This window comes from Mobula hypostoma, chromosome 6, assembly GCF_963921235.1.
Source record: "Mobula hypostoma chromosome 6, sMobHyp1.1, whole genome shotgun sequence".
Taxonomy (NCBI): domain Eukaryota; kingdom Metazoa; phylum Chordata; class Chondrichthyes; order Myliobatiformes; family Myliobatidae; genus Mobula; species Mobula hypostoma.
Window position 1 is genome coordinate 183,671,467 of NC_086102.1, and position 16,348 is coordinate 183,687,814.

General features: G+C 40.5%; 1 protein-coding gene across 10 annotated transcripts in view; it reads left to right on the plus strand.

The window, feature by feature from the left end:
- The window catches only part of heg1 (heart development protein with EGF-like domains 1), a 126,472-nt gene that overhangs the window by 20,546 nt on the left and 89,578 nt on the right, over positions 1-16,348 (plus strand). For all 10 annotated transcript variants that reach the window (XR_010018466.1, XR_010018467.1, XR_010018465.1 and 7 more), the window contains exons 4-6: positions 119-201; positions 12,164-12,222; positions 12,314-12,471. Coding sequence is in view for 1 of the 10 variants with exons in the window: in XM_063052419.1 (XP_062908489.1) it covers positions 119-201; positions 12,164-12,222; positions 12,314-12,471 (300 nt within the window). In the remaining 9 variants the exon portion in view is untranslated. The remainder of the gene's footprint in view (positions 1-118; positions 202-12,163; positions 12,223-12,313; positions 12,472-16,348) is intronic.

Below are 16,348 nucleotides of genomic sequence, written 5' to 3' on the forward strand. Positions count from 1 at the left end.
AGCTCACAAACTTACATCTAAATTCTTCTGCACTGTGGTTTTACACAAATAGTTAAACTTAATCTTCTCTTCTGAATTTGCACAAGTACTTATTTAATCTATTATTATTGCCCAATAGCAAAGACCTTTGCTGGTGTTCTCCACATGGCCAACAAATCTGGAATATCAAGATATGAGCTGGAAGGAGATATTTTGAAAATAGTAAGTTTCATTTTCTGAATAAGAAGTAAAGCAGCAATGAATGATCTTTGCAATGCAGGTTCTTTTAAAGCATTAACTATAATCCTGTTCTTTCTGCTTTATTCCTATTAACGTTTGGAATTGAATGGGTTTATTATTGTCACATGCACTGAGGTACAATGAAAAGCTTGTCTTACATACTGTTCATACAGATAAAACAGTAACACATTGCCCAGTAGCATTGTGGTTAGCTCAACACTTTACAGTACAGGTGACCCGAATTTAATTCCCACCCAGCAATCCCCAATTTTAATCCTAGCCTGGTCACATAGCAATTTACAATGACCAATTAACCTACCAACTGGTACATCTTGTAACTTTTTGACCTTTACTATTCCTAATCACTTTCCAAGTAGATTCATCATTCTGCTCGACTGTTTATTCATTTCTATAGATGCTGCCTTAAGGTTGTTACAGCTGGAGGTGGTAACGGGGATAAGCTCCCGCTACCTATTAAATGCTCCTATGACATGCACCTCAGATAGCCTCCAACAGCCAAGTCCTGCTCCTGGCCTTCACATGTGGCATAGCTATTAAGCCAGGTGGAACCATTTCTACTGACAGCAGAAGGGGCAAAAGCAGATTACTGATGCCTTTAAACCAGTCACTTTGGGCAGATGAGTCTTGCCAGCTCATCTAGGAGAAGGAAAACTCGGATCTCCAATCTCCACTATCTTGAGGCTATACCCGCTCCAGAGGTAGCAGTCAGAAGTAAACCCCAAGGGAAAAATCCATAGCTGGGGTCCCTCAGGCAGTCCTATGTTGAGTTTGATGCTGACTGGCAACTCCTGTGATACTGCTGGTACTAAACTGTATCGGTCTCTGCCACTGCTTTGGGTTCATGTGTGGGGAGGGGGACTTGCTACATGGACAAACGGCTTGCTCTCAATATTGTACCGTCCTGGCTTTTGTACTCAGACACAGCATCCATGATTGACTTAGAGCAGGAGGGGCCTCAGAGAAATGTGGCCTGACCTGCTGAGTTCCTCCGGCATTTCGCATGTGTTGCTTTGGGCTTACAGCATCTGCAGACTTGCTTATGCTTATAGCAAACAGTCCTGCTTGGACATTGATCCGGGTCCTGCTCAGGTGCAGACTGTCCAGTCCGTACTGATTCCTCCTGCCTCAGAACCAGTCCCAATGCCCCAGAGGTCTGAAACCCTTCCTCCAGCACCACTACTCAAGCCACATATTCATCCTAGACATTTTGCTGTTCCTAGTACGTGACACAGACACTGAGATTACTACCTTTAAAACTTTATAATTTATCACCTAGCTTCTTAAAGTTGACTCGAGGGACTCTGTCCTGCTTTTCTCCTATATCGTTGGTACCTACATGCACCTTGACAATTACCCCCTTCCAGTACACCCTGCAGCCTCTCCAAGGCACCTCTGACCCTTGCACCCAAGAGGCAGCCCACTAACCAGGAGTCCTGTTTGCAGCCATAGAAGTTCTTGTCTATTCCCCTCACCATGGAAGCCCCTGCTAGTGTTGCTCTGCCACCTCTTTTTCCGTGCCCCACTCTTCAGCAGAGTCAGTGCCATGATCTTGGCTACTGCTGCATTCTAAACAGAGTGGTGTGTCTGTTTTGGAGGGTGATGACTCCAGGGGACTTCTGTACGTGTCATCATTATCATTGTTATGTGTCTTGTCATTTGGCGTGGGCAGTCCATGACTATGATTGTTCATGGCAAATGTTTCTACAGAAGTGGTTTGCCATTGCCTTCTCCTGGGCAGTGTCTTTACAAGACGGGTGACCCCAGCCTTTATCAATCCTCTTCAGAGATTATCTGCTCGGCATCAGTTGACAGTTATTAACAAAATTTGCAGTGACATCAAAAGTTACATCATTACAAGAGAGGTAGAATATTCTTTTGCTAGAAAGCTGCAGAAGATCGTGAACACGGCGCACAAACCAATCTTCCGTCCGTGGACTCACTTTACACCGCTCGCTATCGGAGCAGTGCTGCCAGGATAATCAAGGACACGACCCACCCAGCCAACAGACTTTTCGTCCCTCCTCCCTCCGGGAGAAGGTTCAGGAGCTTGAAGACTCGTATGGCCAGATTTGGGAACTTCTTCTTTCCAACTGTGATAAGTCTGCTGAACGGATCCTGACCCGGATCTGGGCCGTACCCTCCAAATATCCGGACCTGCCTCTCAGTTTTTTTGCACTACCTTATTTCCCATTTTTCTATTTTCTATTTATGATTTATAATTTAAATTTTTAATATTTACTAATTTTAACTATTTTTAATATTTAATATTTGTAATCCAGGGAGTGTGAAGCGCAGAATCAAATATCGTTGTGATGATTGTATGTTCTAGTACCAATTGTTTGGCGAGAATAAAGTATAAAGTATATGAAATGACTAGAGAGTTCTCTAATCCATATGCCAATGGGCAATAAAATGAAGAATATATATTCTTCTCCAGATGAAATACTAATTCTATACAATATTAGTCAGAGTTCAGTTATTATGTAGGACACTAAAGCAAATATGCCATATATTTAAAAGGAAAAATAAATAAAGAAAAACTTTTCTCTTTTATGCTCAGTTGTGCATAATTTTCCATGTTAATGTGGTAATTTATTGGGCTGTTTGTTGGAAAGTATAAATTGCATATAAGATGGAACATTACAAGAAATTTGGAAAAATCTTGATGAGAAATACAATCAAATTTCAGAATTTACAAAAGGAATGATGAACTTGCTTGGTAATTGTTGGAACTTGGAGAGACATTGTTAGATACATGGCTTATGACTGAAGGAAAACAGGCTTGAGTTGCTCAGCACTTCAGCGAAAGGGTGTTTATTAGGTATGTCAAAAGTCAAACTTACAAAAATAGCAAAAATAAAACTGCCAATCTACCAAAAAAAACACCACAATAATATCTCGGTACTTTGTCCAGTGGGAACTTCTGGCAGTTGATTGTCAGTTGGCAAACTCTCCATTTTGTTCACCTTTGCTGTGTTTTCAGTTCTATTTCAACGTTCAAAGTACACAATTCATAGTACATTTGTATCGAAGTATGTATATCTATACTTTGAGATTCACTGTCTCGCGTGCAGCCACAAAACAAAGAACAGAACAGAATCCACGGAAAGCCCCACAGCACAAAAACTGGCAAACATCCAATGTGCGAAAAAGAACAAATCATGCCAACAATAAATCATACACAGAACATGAATCTCAGAGACCCTGAATGTGAGATACCAGACAGGGATCCAGTTCAGTGCTGAGACGAGTGCTAATGGTTGCAGGCCGCAGCTGTAGAGTCAATTCAATGTTGAGGTGAGTATAGCTTCATGAGGTAGTGAGCTGAGCACCTGTTTGTCCTTTGCCCTCGACCTCTACGCCTTAATCTTTTTACCTGGTTCGGCGCTTAAGTCAGCTCTGCTTCTGCTGGAAGATTCTTTGAATCATGAACTTCCACTCCTGGCATTTTTCCATTTCCATGTTCTTTTCAGACTGTCCAATCAAAGAAAAATGTTATGACTATGTAGATGTTGCCAAGTGCCAAAACTATGAGGTAACCAAGTTGGCTCAGGTGTCTGTGCTTGATATACTAGTTTGAAAATTTTGTATGAAAAGAGCTTAATAGTAATGGTGATTAGTAGAAGGAAACAAACAAGTATTTTTGTTTGATTTGAACAGCTAATTGAATTATTTGATATGGTTTGTAACTTTGGTAGCATTTTGGCATTAACTCTAACAAAATAACATAGTAATTTAATATAAATCTAACAGAAGTATTAACATTTCATCAAATTACAGTGTAGCTTAGATATACCAGAAAGCCCCAATACTCTGGGGATGTATGCATTACCTTGTGGTAACCAAGAATGTGATTAGATCTCTTCAATCATTTGACAATTGATTTTGCAGCTGTCTGGTATAGGAAATAAAATTTCAGTATTCCAATGAGTTTATTTTAATTTCTAAACCACAGACCAAATGTATAAGTAATGAAAAGTAGACTTTACCATCACATTTTTCCAGTGATTATTGAAGTTGCTAAAGTTCAAAAAAGGTCAAGATTAATTGTTAGATTCAGGGCATCATGTTAAGACATTGTGCATGGCTTCACAGAGTCAGTTGCCACGGTTACTGGACTAGCCTGTCCTTAAGTCTCAGAGCCATTTCTATTCCTGCTTGCTCCGCTGTGAAAAAAGAAAATCTAAGGAACTTAATCCCTTCTTTGCAATGGCCTGTCATGAGTCTTGAATACCTCACCCTAATGTGCATTCTTTATTGTTATCCTAGATTAGGGATTCTCAACCTGGGGTTCACGGACACCTTGCTTAATGGTATTGGTCCACGGCATAAAAAAAAGATTGGGAGCCCCTGACTAGATTATATGCTTTTGGATTGAAATTCCAACTCTCCATATTTCACAGACAAATATGATCTCTAGAATAAATTTCTGCAACATGTTTTCAGAATAGAAATATCTAGTTGATCTTTTCCACAGGTTAAGTGTTGGAGAGATCAGTATTTCATTTTTCAAAAGAAATCTACATTCCAGCTCTCCACTTTAGCCTGCGCATCTTCACGGTATGACTAACCAATGTGTAATATTATAATTTTGCACTCTCTGTCCGTCTCAATTTAAAAATATTCCATTCCTATTTGGAAGCCTTCCAAACAGACTTTTACAAATGCACTGTAACCCTTGAGTCTGCAAGGATTCATATTGTTGAAGAATGAGGATAGTACTGTATATATAGGTTGTGAACTGCTCAATGAATAAGCCTTCTGCTACTCCTGACTCCACAATAAAGTAGGGAAAATAGGACCATTAGACATAGGTGGAGAATTAGGCCATTCAGCCCATCAGGTCTGCTGTGCCATTCCATCTTGGCTGATTTATTATCCCTCTCAATCCCATTCTCTTCCTTCTCCCTCTAAATTTGACACACAATAATCAAGAACCCATCAACCTGTGCTTTAAATATACCAAATGACCTGGTGTCCACACCTGTCTATGGCAATAAGTCCCACAGATTAATCACCCTATGGGTAAAGAAATTCCTCCTCATTTCTATTCTAAATGCATGTCCTTCTATTCTGAGGTGGTCTCTCCCACTATTAGAAATCTCCCAATATCCTCTCCCGATCCACTCTATCTAGCCCTTTCAATGTTCCATAGGTTTCAATTAGATTCCCCTAAACTCCAGTGAGTACAGGCTCAGAACCGTCAAACACTCCTACTGTATGCATACCCTTTCATTCTTGGGATCGTTCTTGTAAACCCCCTCTGGACTCTACCATCCCAACACATCTTTTCTTAGATGAGAGACCCAAAACTGCTCACACTAAACCAAGGTCTCTTATATTTTAGTCCTCTTGAAATGAATACTAACATTGCATTTGCCTTATTATTACTGACTCAACTTGCAAGTTAACCTACAGGGACTCCCAAGTCCCGCTGTACCTCTGATTCAGAATTTTCTCCCCGTTTAGAAAATAGTCTATGACTTTATTCATAACCATACACTTCTCTACACTATATTCAATCTGCCCCTTCTTTGTCAATTCGCCTAATCTGCCTAAGTGCTTCTGTGGGCATCCTGCCCTGCTTCCTCAACACTACTAGCTCCTCCACATGTCTTCGTATTGTCTGCAAACTTCACCACATCAATTCTGTCATTCAAATCATTGACATACAAAGTGAAAAGAAACGGTCCAAACACTGGCCCCTACGGAACACCATTAGTAACAACCAGAAAATACCCCCAGTTAGTCCTGACGAAGGGTCTCGGCCTGAAACGTCGACTGTACCCCTTCCTAGAGATGCTGCCTGGCCTGCTGCGTTCACCAGCAACTTTGATGTGTGTTGCTTGAATTTCCAGCATCTGCAGAATTCCTCGTGTTTGCGACAGAAAGTTGTTAAATTAGTTAGTTCCAATTTGGGTACTAGTCTGCAGTATCTAAGACATCTTCAAGGAGTAGTGCCTCAGAAAGATGGCATCCTTTATTAAGGACTCCCATCACCCAGGACATGCCCTCTCCTCACTGTTACCATCAGGAGGGAGGTACAGAAGCCTGAAGGCACACACTCAGTGATTCAGGAACAGCTTCTTCCCCTCTGCCATCCGATTTCTAAATGGACATTGAACCCTTGAACACTACCTTACTTTTTTAAAAATATTATTCTGTTTTTGCATTATTTTAATTTTAACTATTTAATATACATTATATACTTACTGTAATGGACTTATTTACTTTTTTTATGTTATGATGTATTGCATTGTCTGCTTCCACAAAGTTAATAAACTTCACAACATATGCCAGTGATATTAAACCTGATTCTGACTCTGATTCTATCCATGCCAGTATCATTCCAGTAACACCATGGGCCTGTATCTTGTTTAGCAGCCTCATGTGCGGCACCTTGTAAAATCCAAGTGAACAAAATCCACTGACTCTCTTTTGTCTATCCTGCCTGTTATTCCAACAGATGTTTTCAGGCAAGATATCGCCTTAAGGAAACCATGCTGACTTTAGCCTATTTTATCTTGTGCCTCCAACTACCCCAAAACCACAGTCTTAATAGCAGACTCCAACATCTTCCCAATCACTGATGTCAGGCTAACTGGCCTATAATTTCCTTTCTCTTACCTACCACTCTTCTTAAAGAGTGTAGTGACATTTGCAGTTTTCCCAGTCCTTAAGATATAGGAGCAGAATTAGGCCATTTGGCCTGTTGCGTTTTCTCCGCCATTTCATCATGGCTAATCCAATTTTCCTCTCAGCCCCAGTCATCTGCCTTCTCTCCATATCCTTTCATGCCCTGATCAATCAAGAATCTATCAACCTCTGCCTTAAATATACTTGGCCTGTACAGCAGCTTGTGGCAACAAATTCCACAAACTCCCACTCTCTGGCTAGAGAAATTCCTCCTCATATCTGTTCTGAAAGGATGTCCCTCTATTCTGAGGCTGTGTCCTCTGGTCCTAGACTCTCCCACCATAGGAAACATCCTCTACACGTCCACTCTATCTAGGCCTTTCATCATTCGATACGTTTCAATTAGGTCTCTCCTCATTCTTCTGAATTCCAGTGAATACTGGCCAAGAGCCATCAAATATTCATCATATGACAAGCCATTCAATCCTGGAATCATTTTTGTGAACCTCCTTTGAACCCATTCCAGTGTTCACACATCAGTCTTCCAGAACCATTCCAGAATCTAATGATTCTTGAAAGATCACTGATAATGCTTCCACAATCTCTTCAGCTATCTCCTTCTGAATCATTGGGTGTAGCCCACTTGGTCCAAGTGACTTATCTACCTTCTCCTTAGTAATAGCAACTGCACTCACTGCTGCCCCTATCACTCTCGAATTTCTGGCATACTGCTAGTGTCTTCCACGTTAAAGACTGATGAAAAATAATTATGAAATTCACCAGCCTTTTTTTGTCCCCCATTATAGCTCTCCAGTGCCAATTTCCAGTGGTTCTATATTCGTTCTCACCTCTCTTTTACTTTTTATATATCTGTAAAAACTTCTGCGTTGCTGTTTTATGTTATTGGCTAGCTTACCTTCATATTTCATCTTTTCTCTCCTTATTGATTTTTTAGTTGCCTTTTTTTTGGTTTTTAAAAGCTTCCCAATCCTCTACCTTCCCACAAATTTTTGCTATATTTTTATGCCCTTTTTCTTTTATGCAGTCTTTGACTTCCCTTGTCAGCCATAGTTGCCTCATCTTCCCATTAGAATACTTCTTCTTTGAAATATATCTATCCTGCACCTTCCAAATTGCTCCCAGAAACTCCAGCTATTGTTGCTGTACTGTTATCCCTGCTTGTGTCCCCTTCCAATGAACTTTGGCCATCTGCTCTTTCATAGCTCTGTAATTCCCTTTACTCCACTGTAGTACTGATACATCTGAGTTTAGACAATAAGACCATAAGACCATAAGATATGGAGCAGAATTAGGCTATTTAACTCATCGAATCTTCTCCGCTATTTCATCATGGCTGATTCATTTTTCCTCTCAGCCCTAATCTCCTGCCTCCTCCCTGTATCCTATATTTTAGCTTCTGTCTCTCAAACAGTGGGGTGATTCTATCATATTATCATCACAGCCTCCTAAGGGGTCCTTTACCTTAAATTCCCTAATGAAATCTGATTCATTACTCAAAACTCAATCCAGAATTGCCTTTTTCCTTGAGAGGTCAACGTCAACCTGTTTTACGAAGCCATCTCATAGGCTTTCTACATATTTCCTCTCTTGGGATCCAGCACCAAACTGATTTTCCCAATCTACTTGCATATTGAAATTCCTCCGTGACTATCATAACGCCTTTTTTACATGACGTTTTGATTTCATGTTGAAATTTATATCTCACATCCTGCCTACCATTCAGGGGCCTGTATATGACTTCCATCAGGGTCTTTTAACCCTTTGAGTTTCTTAACTCGACCCACAAGGATTCTGCATTTTCTGATCCTATGTCCCTTCTTTCTAAGGATTTGATTCATATTTTACTAACAGAGACACCCACCTCCTCTGCCGATACGCCTATCCTTTCAATATAATGTATATCCTTGTATGTTAAGCTTCCAACTATGATCTTCTTTCAGCCAAGATTCAGTGATGCCCACATTGTACCTGCCAATCTCTCAGTGCCCTACATGATCACCTCCTTTATTCCATATACTGCATGCATTCAAATATAATACCTCCAGTCCTGAATTTATCATCCTTTTCGATTTTGCACCCATGTTACACTTTAATTGATCCCAGTGACTGTACTTTTGCCCAGTCATCTGCCTGTCCTTCCTCACAGTCCCACTACACACTGCATCTACTTGTATACCAACTGCCCCATCCTCGGCCCTATCACTTCAGTTCGCATCATCATCATCATTATGTGCTGTGTTGTATGATGTAGGTAATTGTGGTCTTATCCATGACCATGATTGTTCTTGGCAAATTTTTCTACAGAAGTGGTTTGTCATTACCTTCTTCTAGGCAGTGCCTTTACAATATGGGTGACCAAGCCATTATCAATACTCTTTGGAGATTTTCTGCCTGGTGTCAGTGCTCACATAACCAGGACTTGTGATATGCACCAGCTGCTCATACGACCATCCACCAGCTACTCCCTTGGCTAAGCAGCTGCTACACCTTGCCCAAGGGTAACTTGCAGGATAGCAGAGGGAAGGAGTGCCTTACGCCACCCTTGGTTGAGACGTATCTCCACTCCACCACCCAATCGGTTCCCATAGCCCTGCCAAATAAGTTTAAATCTAAGTTTAAATCTTATCTTAAATCTAAGTACTTAGTTGTATTGCTCTATTTGAATAAATGCGAAGATAATAATTGAGAATCAACACCTGGCAGATGTGCAAAATATGAAATAAAAATAGACGGTATTGGAAATATTTAGCAGGTTACATTGCATCTGCGATGAGAGGAACAGTGTTAAGGTTCTACTGAGACTTCCCGGCATTTTTGTTTTTATTCTTTATAAAAATATTCTGGTTATCCTCAGTGTCCCGGAAAGAGTGAGTAAAGCATTTTCCACCCATATTATACAGTACTGTGCAAAAATCTCAGGCACATATATATAGCTAGAGTGCATAAGAGTTTTGCACAGTATTGTATTTGTCAACGCGGAGCAGAGAGCGAGTTTGTAAATCCAGTGGGATCAAAGGGTATTGGGAATGGCAAGGGTGGAGCGCTGCAGGAGGGGTGTGGGACAGAGTGGAGTTGGTGTGGATGCAGACACACCCAGGCCTGAGGCACCAAGTAAGGTCATTTGATTCCAAACAATTGGTTCATTGATTCCTACAGAACGTCTCTTTGGTGCTTCCTGCTGCCTCCCCTCTCCCTGTCCTCTTCCCACTCTCAGTCCCCAATAGAGACCCATATTAGAATTAGGTTTATCATCACTCACATATGTCATGATATTTGTTTCTTTTTTGCAGCAGCAGTACAGTGCAATACTTAAAATTACAACAGTATAGTGCAAAAGTCTTCCTAGCTATAGATATGTGCCTTAGACATTTGAACAGGACTGGTGGTAAAGCTGATGTAGAGTTTCAAATTACTATTTTCAAAAAGTTTTATAATCACTTAAAGCTGTTAATCTAAGCAGTTGCCAGATTATCAGTGATGTTTTACTTAAGATGGGGATTAGATCCCACAATGTGAATTTTGCATTAGAGAAAATAAGCCAACGAAAACGATCAATTATTTCATAGAAACACAGAAAACCTACAGCTGTGCCGAACATGTACTTACTTTAGAAATTACTTCGGGTTACCCATTGCCCTCTATTTTTCTAAGCTCCATGTACCTATCCAGGAGTCTCTTAAAAGACCCTATTGTATCCGCCTCCACCACCATTGCCGGCAGCCCATTCCACGCACTCACCACTCTCTGTGTAAAAAACTTACCCCTGACATCTCCTCTGTACTGACTTCCAAGCACCTTAAAACTGTGCCCTCTCATGCTAGCCATTTCAGCCCTGGGAAAAAGCCTCTGACTATCTGCATGATCAATGCCTCTCATCATCTTATACACCTCTATCTGGTAACCTCTCATCCTCCATCGCTCCAAGGAGAAAAGGCCGAGTTCACTCAACCTATTCTCGTAAGGCATGCTCCCCAATCCAGGCAACATCCTTGTAAATCTCCTCTGCACCCTTTCCATGATTTCCACGTCCTTTCTATAGTGAGGCGACCAGATCTGAGCACAGTACTCCAAGTGGGGTCTGACCAGGATCCTATACAGCTGTAACATTACCTCTCAGCTCTTGAACTCAATCCCATGGTTGATGAAGGCCAATGCACCATATGCCTTCTTAATCACAGAGTCAACCTGCACAGCAGCTTTGAGCATCCTATGGACTCGGACCCCAAGATCCCTCTGATCCTCCACATTGCCAGGAGCCTTACCATTAATATATATTCTGCCAGCATATTTGACCTACCAAAATGAACCAACTCACACTTATCTGGGTTGATCTCCACCTGCCACTTCTCAGCCCAGCTTTGCATCCTATCAATGCCCTGTTGTAACCTCTGACAGCCCTCCACACAATCCACAACACCCCCTGCCCACACTATCCACAACACCCCCAACCTTTGTGTCATCAGCAAGTTTACTAACCCATCCCTTCACTTCCTCATCCAGGTCATTTGTAAAAATCACATACAGAAGGAGTGCCAGAACAGATTTTCATTTAAAAGAAATTAACTTATTGAGATGCAGCACAGAACAGGCCCTTCTGACTCTTTGAGCCTCACCATCCAGCAATCCCCGATTTAATCCTAGCTTAATCATGGGATATTTACATTGTCCAATTTTCCTACCAACCGGTATGTCTTTGAACTGTGGAAGGAAACCCAAGCGATCATGTGAAGAACGTAAAAACTCCTTGCAGGCAGCAGTGAGAATTGAACCTGGGTCGTTGGTACCACAAGGCTTGTGCTAACCGCGATACTGTTGTGCAGCCCAGTGCAGTGACTTGAATATAAGAATTCTGCCTCCTTTTGAAATTCCTGGATTGTTTGATTGACATGTAGCTTTTGTGAGGTTCTCATTTTCAGTGCAGTGACGGGAGTTGAAAAATTGATTAATGTTCTAAACGTCCGTGCGGTTTTGCTGCATTGTCAATCATAATGGGATAACTTTTATGAGCAGAAGTGGAAAAAGAGATGTTTTAAAGGGATTAAAATGAGCTCAGCATCAACTCAACATGAACGTGGATCTAAGGATAATATTTCCTTGTATTGATGCCAATGTCTGTATTCTATTTGGATTTTGGAGCCAAATGAAATTCAGCTCTAGATGAGATAGTCTAATTGGGTTTGGTTCTGAGAATCTGTGAGATTTTTAAGAATATTTGTTGAATAAGTATTGCCTTTAGATATTAAACAAATTATTTTCTTCTCCACAGCTTAATGCTTCTCTGTTTTACCTGAATGATTACTACACATCTGTTGTTGCAGATTTAAGGTAAAGTACTTAAAGTACTGGATTACTGAGACATAATTATTATTTTAATGAAGTTGACAACAGTTCTAATGATCTATCACATTATTTACAGTGAGACTAATGACAGTGTATCTGTCTTGAACATGTTTGTTCACTCATCAAATGTGACCCTCGAGGAAGTGCGGAGCAGTGTGCAAAATTACATTAGCAGTTGCCAATCTAACACTGGAAGCTGCCAGATTGTGCAAAGTCAACGACTACTCTACAAAGGTAAAAGTACTTTTCACAGAGCAACAAAATAATTTTCAATGCTGCACAACGTCATTCTACGTGAAAACAATTACTTCATAAATTAAATATTGACTATAACCAGTAGAAGCCATCTGTTGTTGAATACAGAGAAAATTTTATTGATATTCATTTTAATTGATATCGATTACATGCAATGGATCATAAAAGCATGAGAAAATTACAGTTACATTGTCTTGTTTAGAATCTTCTACTGAGGAAAAATTGTTGGTGTTATGAAAGTATTGTATGAGTTTTTGTGCTCTGGGATTGATACTTCTACACTTTTGCTTCACATCTGTCTGAAAATATACTTTAATTCCTGTTTTAGAATCATATCATTTTGGCTGCAGAACACTTACTTCTGTTTCTCATAACAGCCAGACTCAGAACGCAGAACTCAAAATCCGATTTAGTATCACTGGCATACTGTACGACATGAAATTTGCTGTTATGTGGCAGCAGTGCATTGCAATACGGAATAATTTTTTAAACTATACATTACATTAATCGATACACAAAACCATAAATTAAATAAAATAAGTAAGTGCGTAAAAGAGGGAAAAAATAGTGAGTTTCACGTGCATAGGTTCATCGTCTATTCAGAAATTTGATGTCGGAGGAAAAGAAGCTGTTCCTGAACCATTGAAAAGAAAAAGTGAGCTATTGTTATGGATTCATCGTCCATTCAGAAATCTGATGCTGAAACATTGACTGTGTGCCTTCAGGCTCCTGTACCTCCTCCTTGATGGTAGCAATAAGAAGAGGACATGTCCTGGGTGATGGGGGTCCTTAATGATGGATGCCCCCACCTTGAGGTGTTGCCTTTCATAGGTGTCTTCGATGCTAGGGAGGCTAGTGCCCATGATGGAGCTGGCTAAGTTTACAACTTTCTGCAGTCCTGTGCACTGGTCCCTCTATACCAGACAGTGATGTAACCAGTTAAAATTCTGTCCATGTAGCTGTAGAAATTTGACAGAGTCTTTGGCGATACTGCAAGTTTTCTCAATCTCATAATGAAATACAGCCACTGTCATGTCTTCTTTGTAATTGCATCAACATGTTGGGCCCAGGATAGTTCCACAGAGCAGTTGACACCCAGGAACTTGAAACTGCTCACCCTTTCTACTCCTGATCCCTCGATGAGAACTGGTGTGTGTTCCATCAACTTCCCCTTCCTGAATTCCATTCAGTTCTTTGGTCTTAGTGATATTGAGTGCAAGGTTGTTGCTGCTAAACACTCAACTACCTGATATATCTCATTCCTGTACGGCTCCTCATCACCATCTTAAATTCGGCCAACAGCAGTTGTGTCATCAGCAAATTTATAGATGGCATTTGAGCTGTGCCTAGCCACACAGTCATAGGTGTAGAGGGAGTATAGCAGTGGGCTAAGCACACTTCCTTGAGGTGCGTCAGTCTTAATTGTCAGCAAGGAGGAGATGTTATTTGCAAACCGTACTGACTGTAGTCTCCTGGTGAGGAAGACAAGGCCGAGGATCCAGTTGCAGAGGGTGGCACATAGGCCCAGGTTTTGATGCGTGTTGAGCATCCTTTCAGGCAGCCATTACTTAATTGTTCATCTCAGAGTCGAATATTATTGACTAATGCTAAATAAAACTTAGTTGGAATTAGCTAAGTTCATTTTGTGCTAAGTTCCCAGCTTCTGTTTAGATTCAAACACAGATCTAGTATGAAAAGTTGGTGTGGGGATCAACTCCACTTAGTTTTCATACCGGACAATTTGGAACACTTCTACACCTCTCATATCCAAGATGGGAAAACTTTTGTATGAATCAGAAGGAGAAGGAAGTTCAATATACTATAATCTTTTGGCTAATGTTGTTATTTGCATTACCAAGAAAAAGTGCCATGAATTAGAACGTCCATTCATTATGAATGTAGGTGACCATGTTTTCCATGTTCTTGGCAAATTTTTGTATAGATATCATTTGCCTTCTTCTGGGCGGTGTCTTTACAAAGTGACCCCATCTATTATCAATACTCTTCAGAGACTGCCTGCTTGGCAACAGTGAGGACTTGTGATATGCACCATCTGCTCATATGACCCTCCACCACCTGTTCCCATGGCTTCCCCTGACCTTGATTCAGGGGACAAACAGATGCTACTCCTTGCTTAAGGGTGACCTGCAGGCTAGTGGAGAGAAGGAGTGCCTTATATTCCTGTGATAGAGGTGCGTCTCCACCCTGTCACCCTAAGAACAAGTCTTTCAATTCAACATCAGTTACGGATACAGTGGTGCTGGCAAGTTTGTGAACCTTGTAGAATTTTCTCTATTTCTGCATAAATATTACCTAAAATGTGATCAGCTATTCATGTAAGTCCTAAAACTGGATAAAGAGAACCCAATTAAATAAATAACACAGAAATATTATACTTGTTCATTTATTTATTGAGAAAAATTATTCAGTACTACATGTATTTGTTGGAAAAAGTATGTGAACCTCCGGAGCAATGCCTTCTACAAAAGCTGTTTGGAGGCAGGTGTTCCTATCAAAGAGATGAGATTGGGGGTGTGGGTTGTAGAGGTGCCCTGCCCTATAAAAAAGACACACCAAGTCAGGTTACTGACAGAGCCTGCCCTTCTCAAGAAAGATCTGTTTTTGTGCACCTTGTCTCGATCAAAACAATTTTCATAGGTCCTTAGAAAAATTATAGAGATACATGAAGCTGGAAAAGGCTGCAAGAGCATTTCTAAAGACCTGAGTGTTCATCAGTCCACAGTAAGAGAAATTGTCTACAAATGGAGGAAACTCAGTACTGTTGCTATTTTCTCTAAGAGTGGGTGCCTTGCAAAGATCACTGTAAGAGCACAATATGCAGTGCTGAAGGTGGTGAAAAAGAACCCAAGGGTAACAACAAAAGACCTGCAGAAATCTCTAGAACTTGCTAAAGTTTCTGTTCATGTGCCCACTATAAGAAAAATACTGAACAAGAACGGTGTTCATGGAAGGACACCACGGAGGAAACCATTGCTCTCCAAAAAAGACATTGCTGCATGTCTCAAGTTTGCAAAAGACCATGTAGATGTTGTACAACGCTTCTGGGACAATATTCTATGGACAGATGAGGCAGAAATGCACATTGCTATATTTGGAGGAAAAAGAGCACTGCACATCAACACCAAAACCTCAACTGTGATGCAAGGTGGAAGGAGCATCATAGTTTGGGGCTTCTGTGCTGCCTCATGGCCTGGAGAGCTTGCAATTGTAGAGGGAATAATGAATTCAGAATTGTATCAAGACATTTTACAGAAGAATGTCAGGGTAGCAGTCCATCATCTGAAGCTTTAGAGAAGTTGGATAATACAACAAGACAATGATCCAAAAGACAACAGAATGGTTAAAAAGAAAAAAAAAGTTTGTATTTTGGAGTCAAAGTCCTGACCTTAATTCTATAGAAATGTTGTACAAGGACCTGAAGCAAACAATTCATGCAAGGAAGCCCACCAACATCCCAGAGTTGAAGCAGTTTTGTAAGGAGGAATGGCCTAAAATTCCGCCAACCGGCTGTGCAGGACTGATCAACAGTTACTAGAAACGTTTGGGTGAAGTTATTGCTGTACAAGGCGGGTCACACCAGTTCTGAAAACAAAGGTTCATATCCTTTTTCCAACAAATACATCTAATATTGGATCATTTTTCTCACTAATTAAATAAACAAGTATAATTTTTTTTGTGTTATTTAATTGGGTTCTCTTTGTGTAGTTTTAGGAGTTACGTGAAGATCTGATCACATTTTAGATCATATGCAGAAATAGAGAAAATTCTACATGGTTCACAAACTTTCTAGCACCACTGTAAGTGTTAATGGATCTGACCTCACTGGTGTCAACCC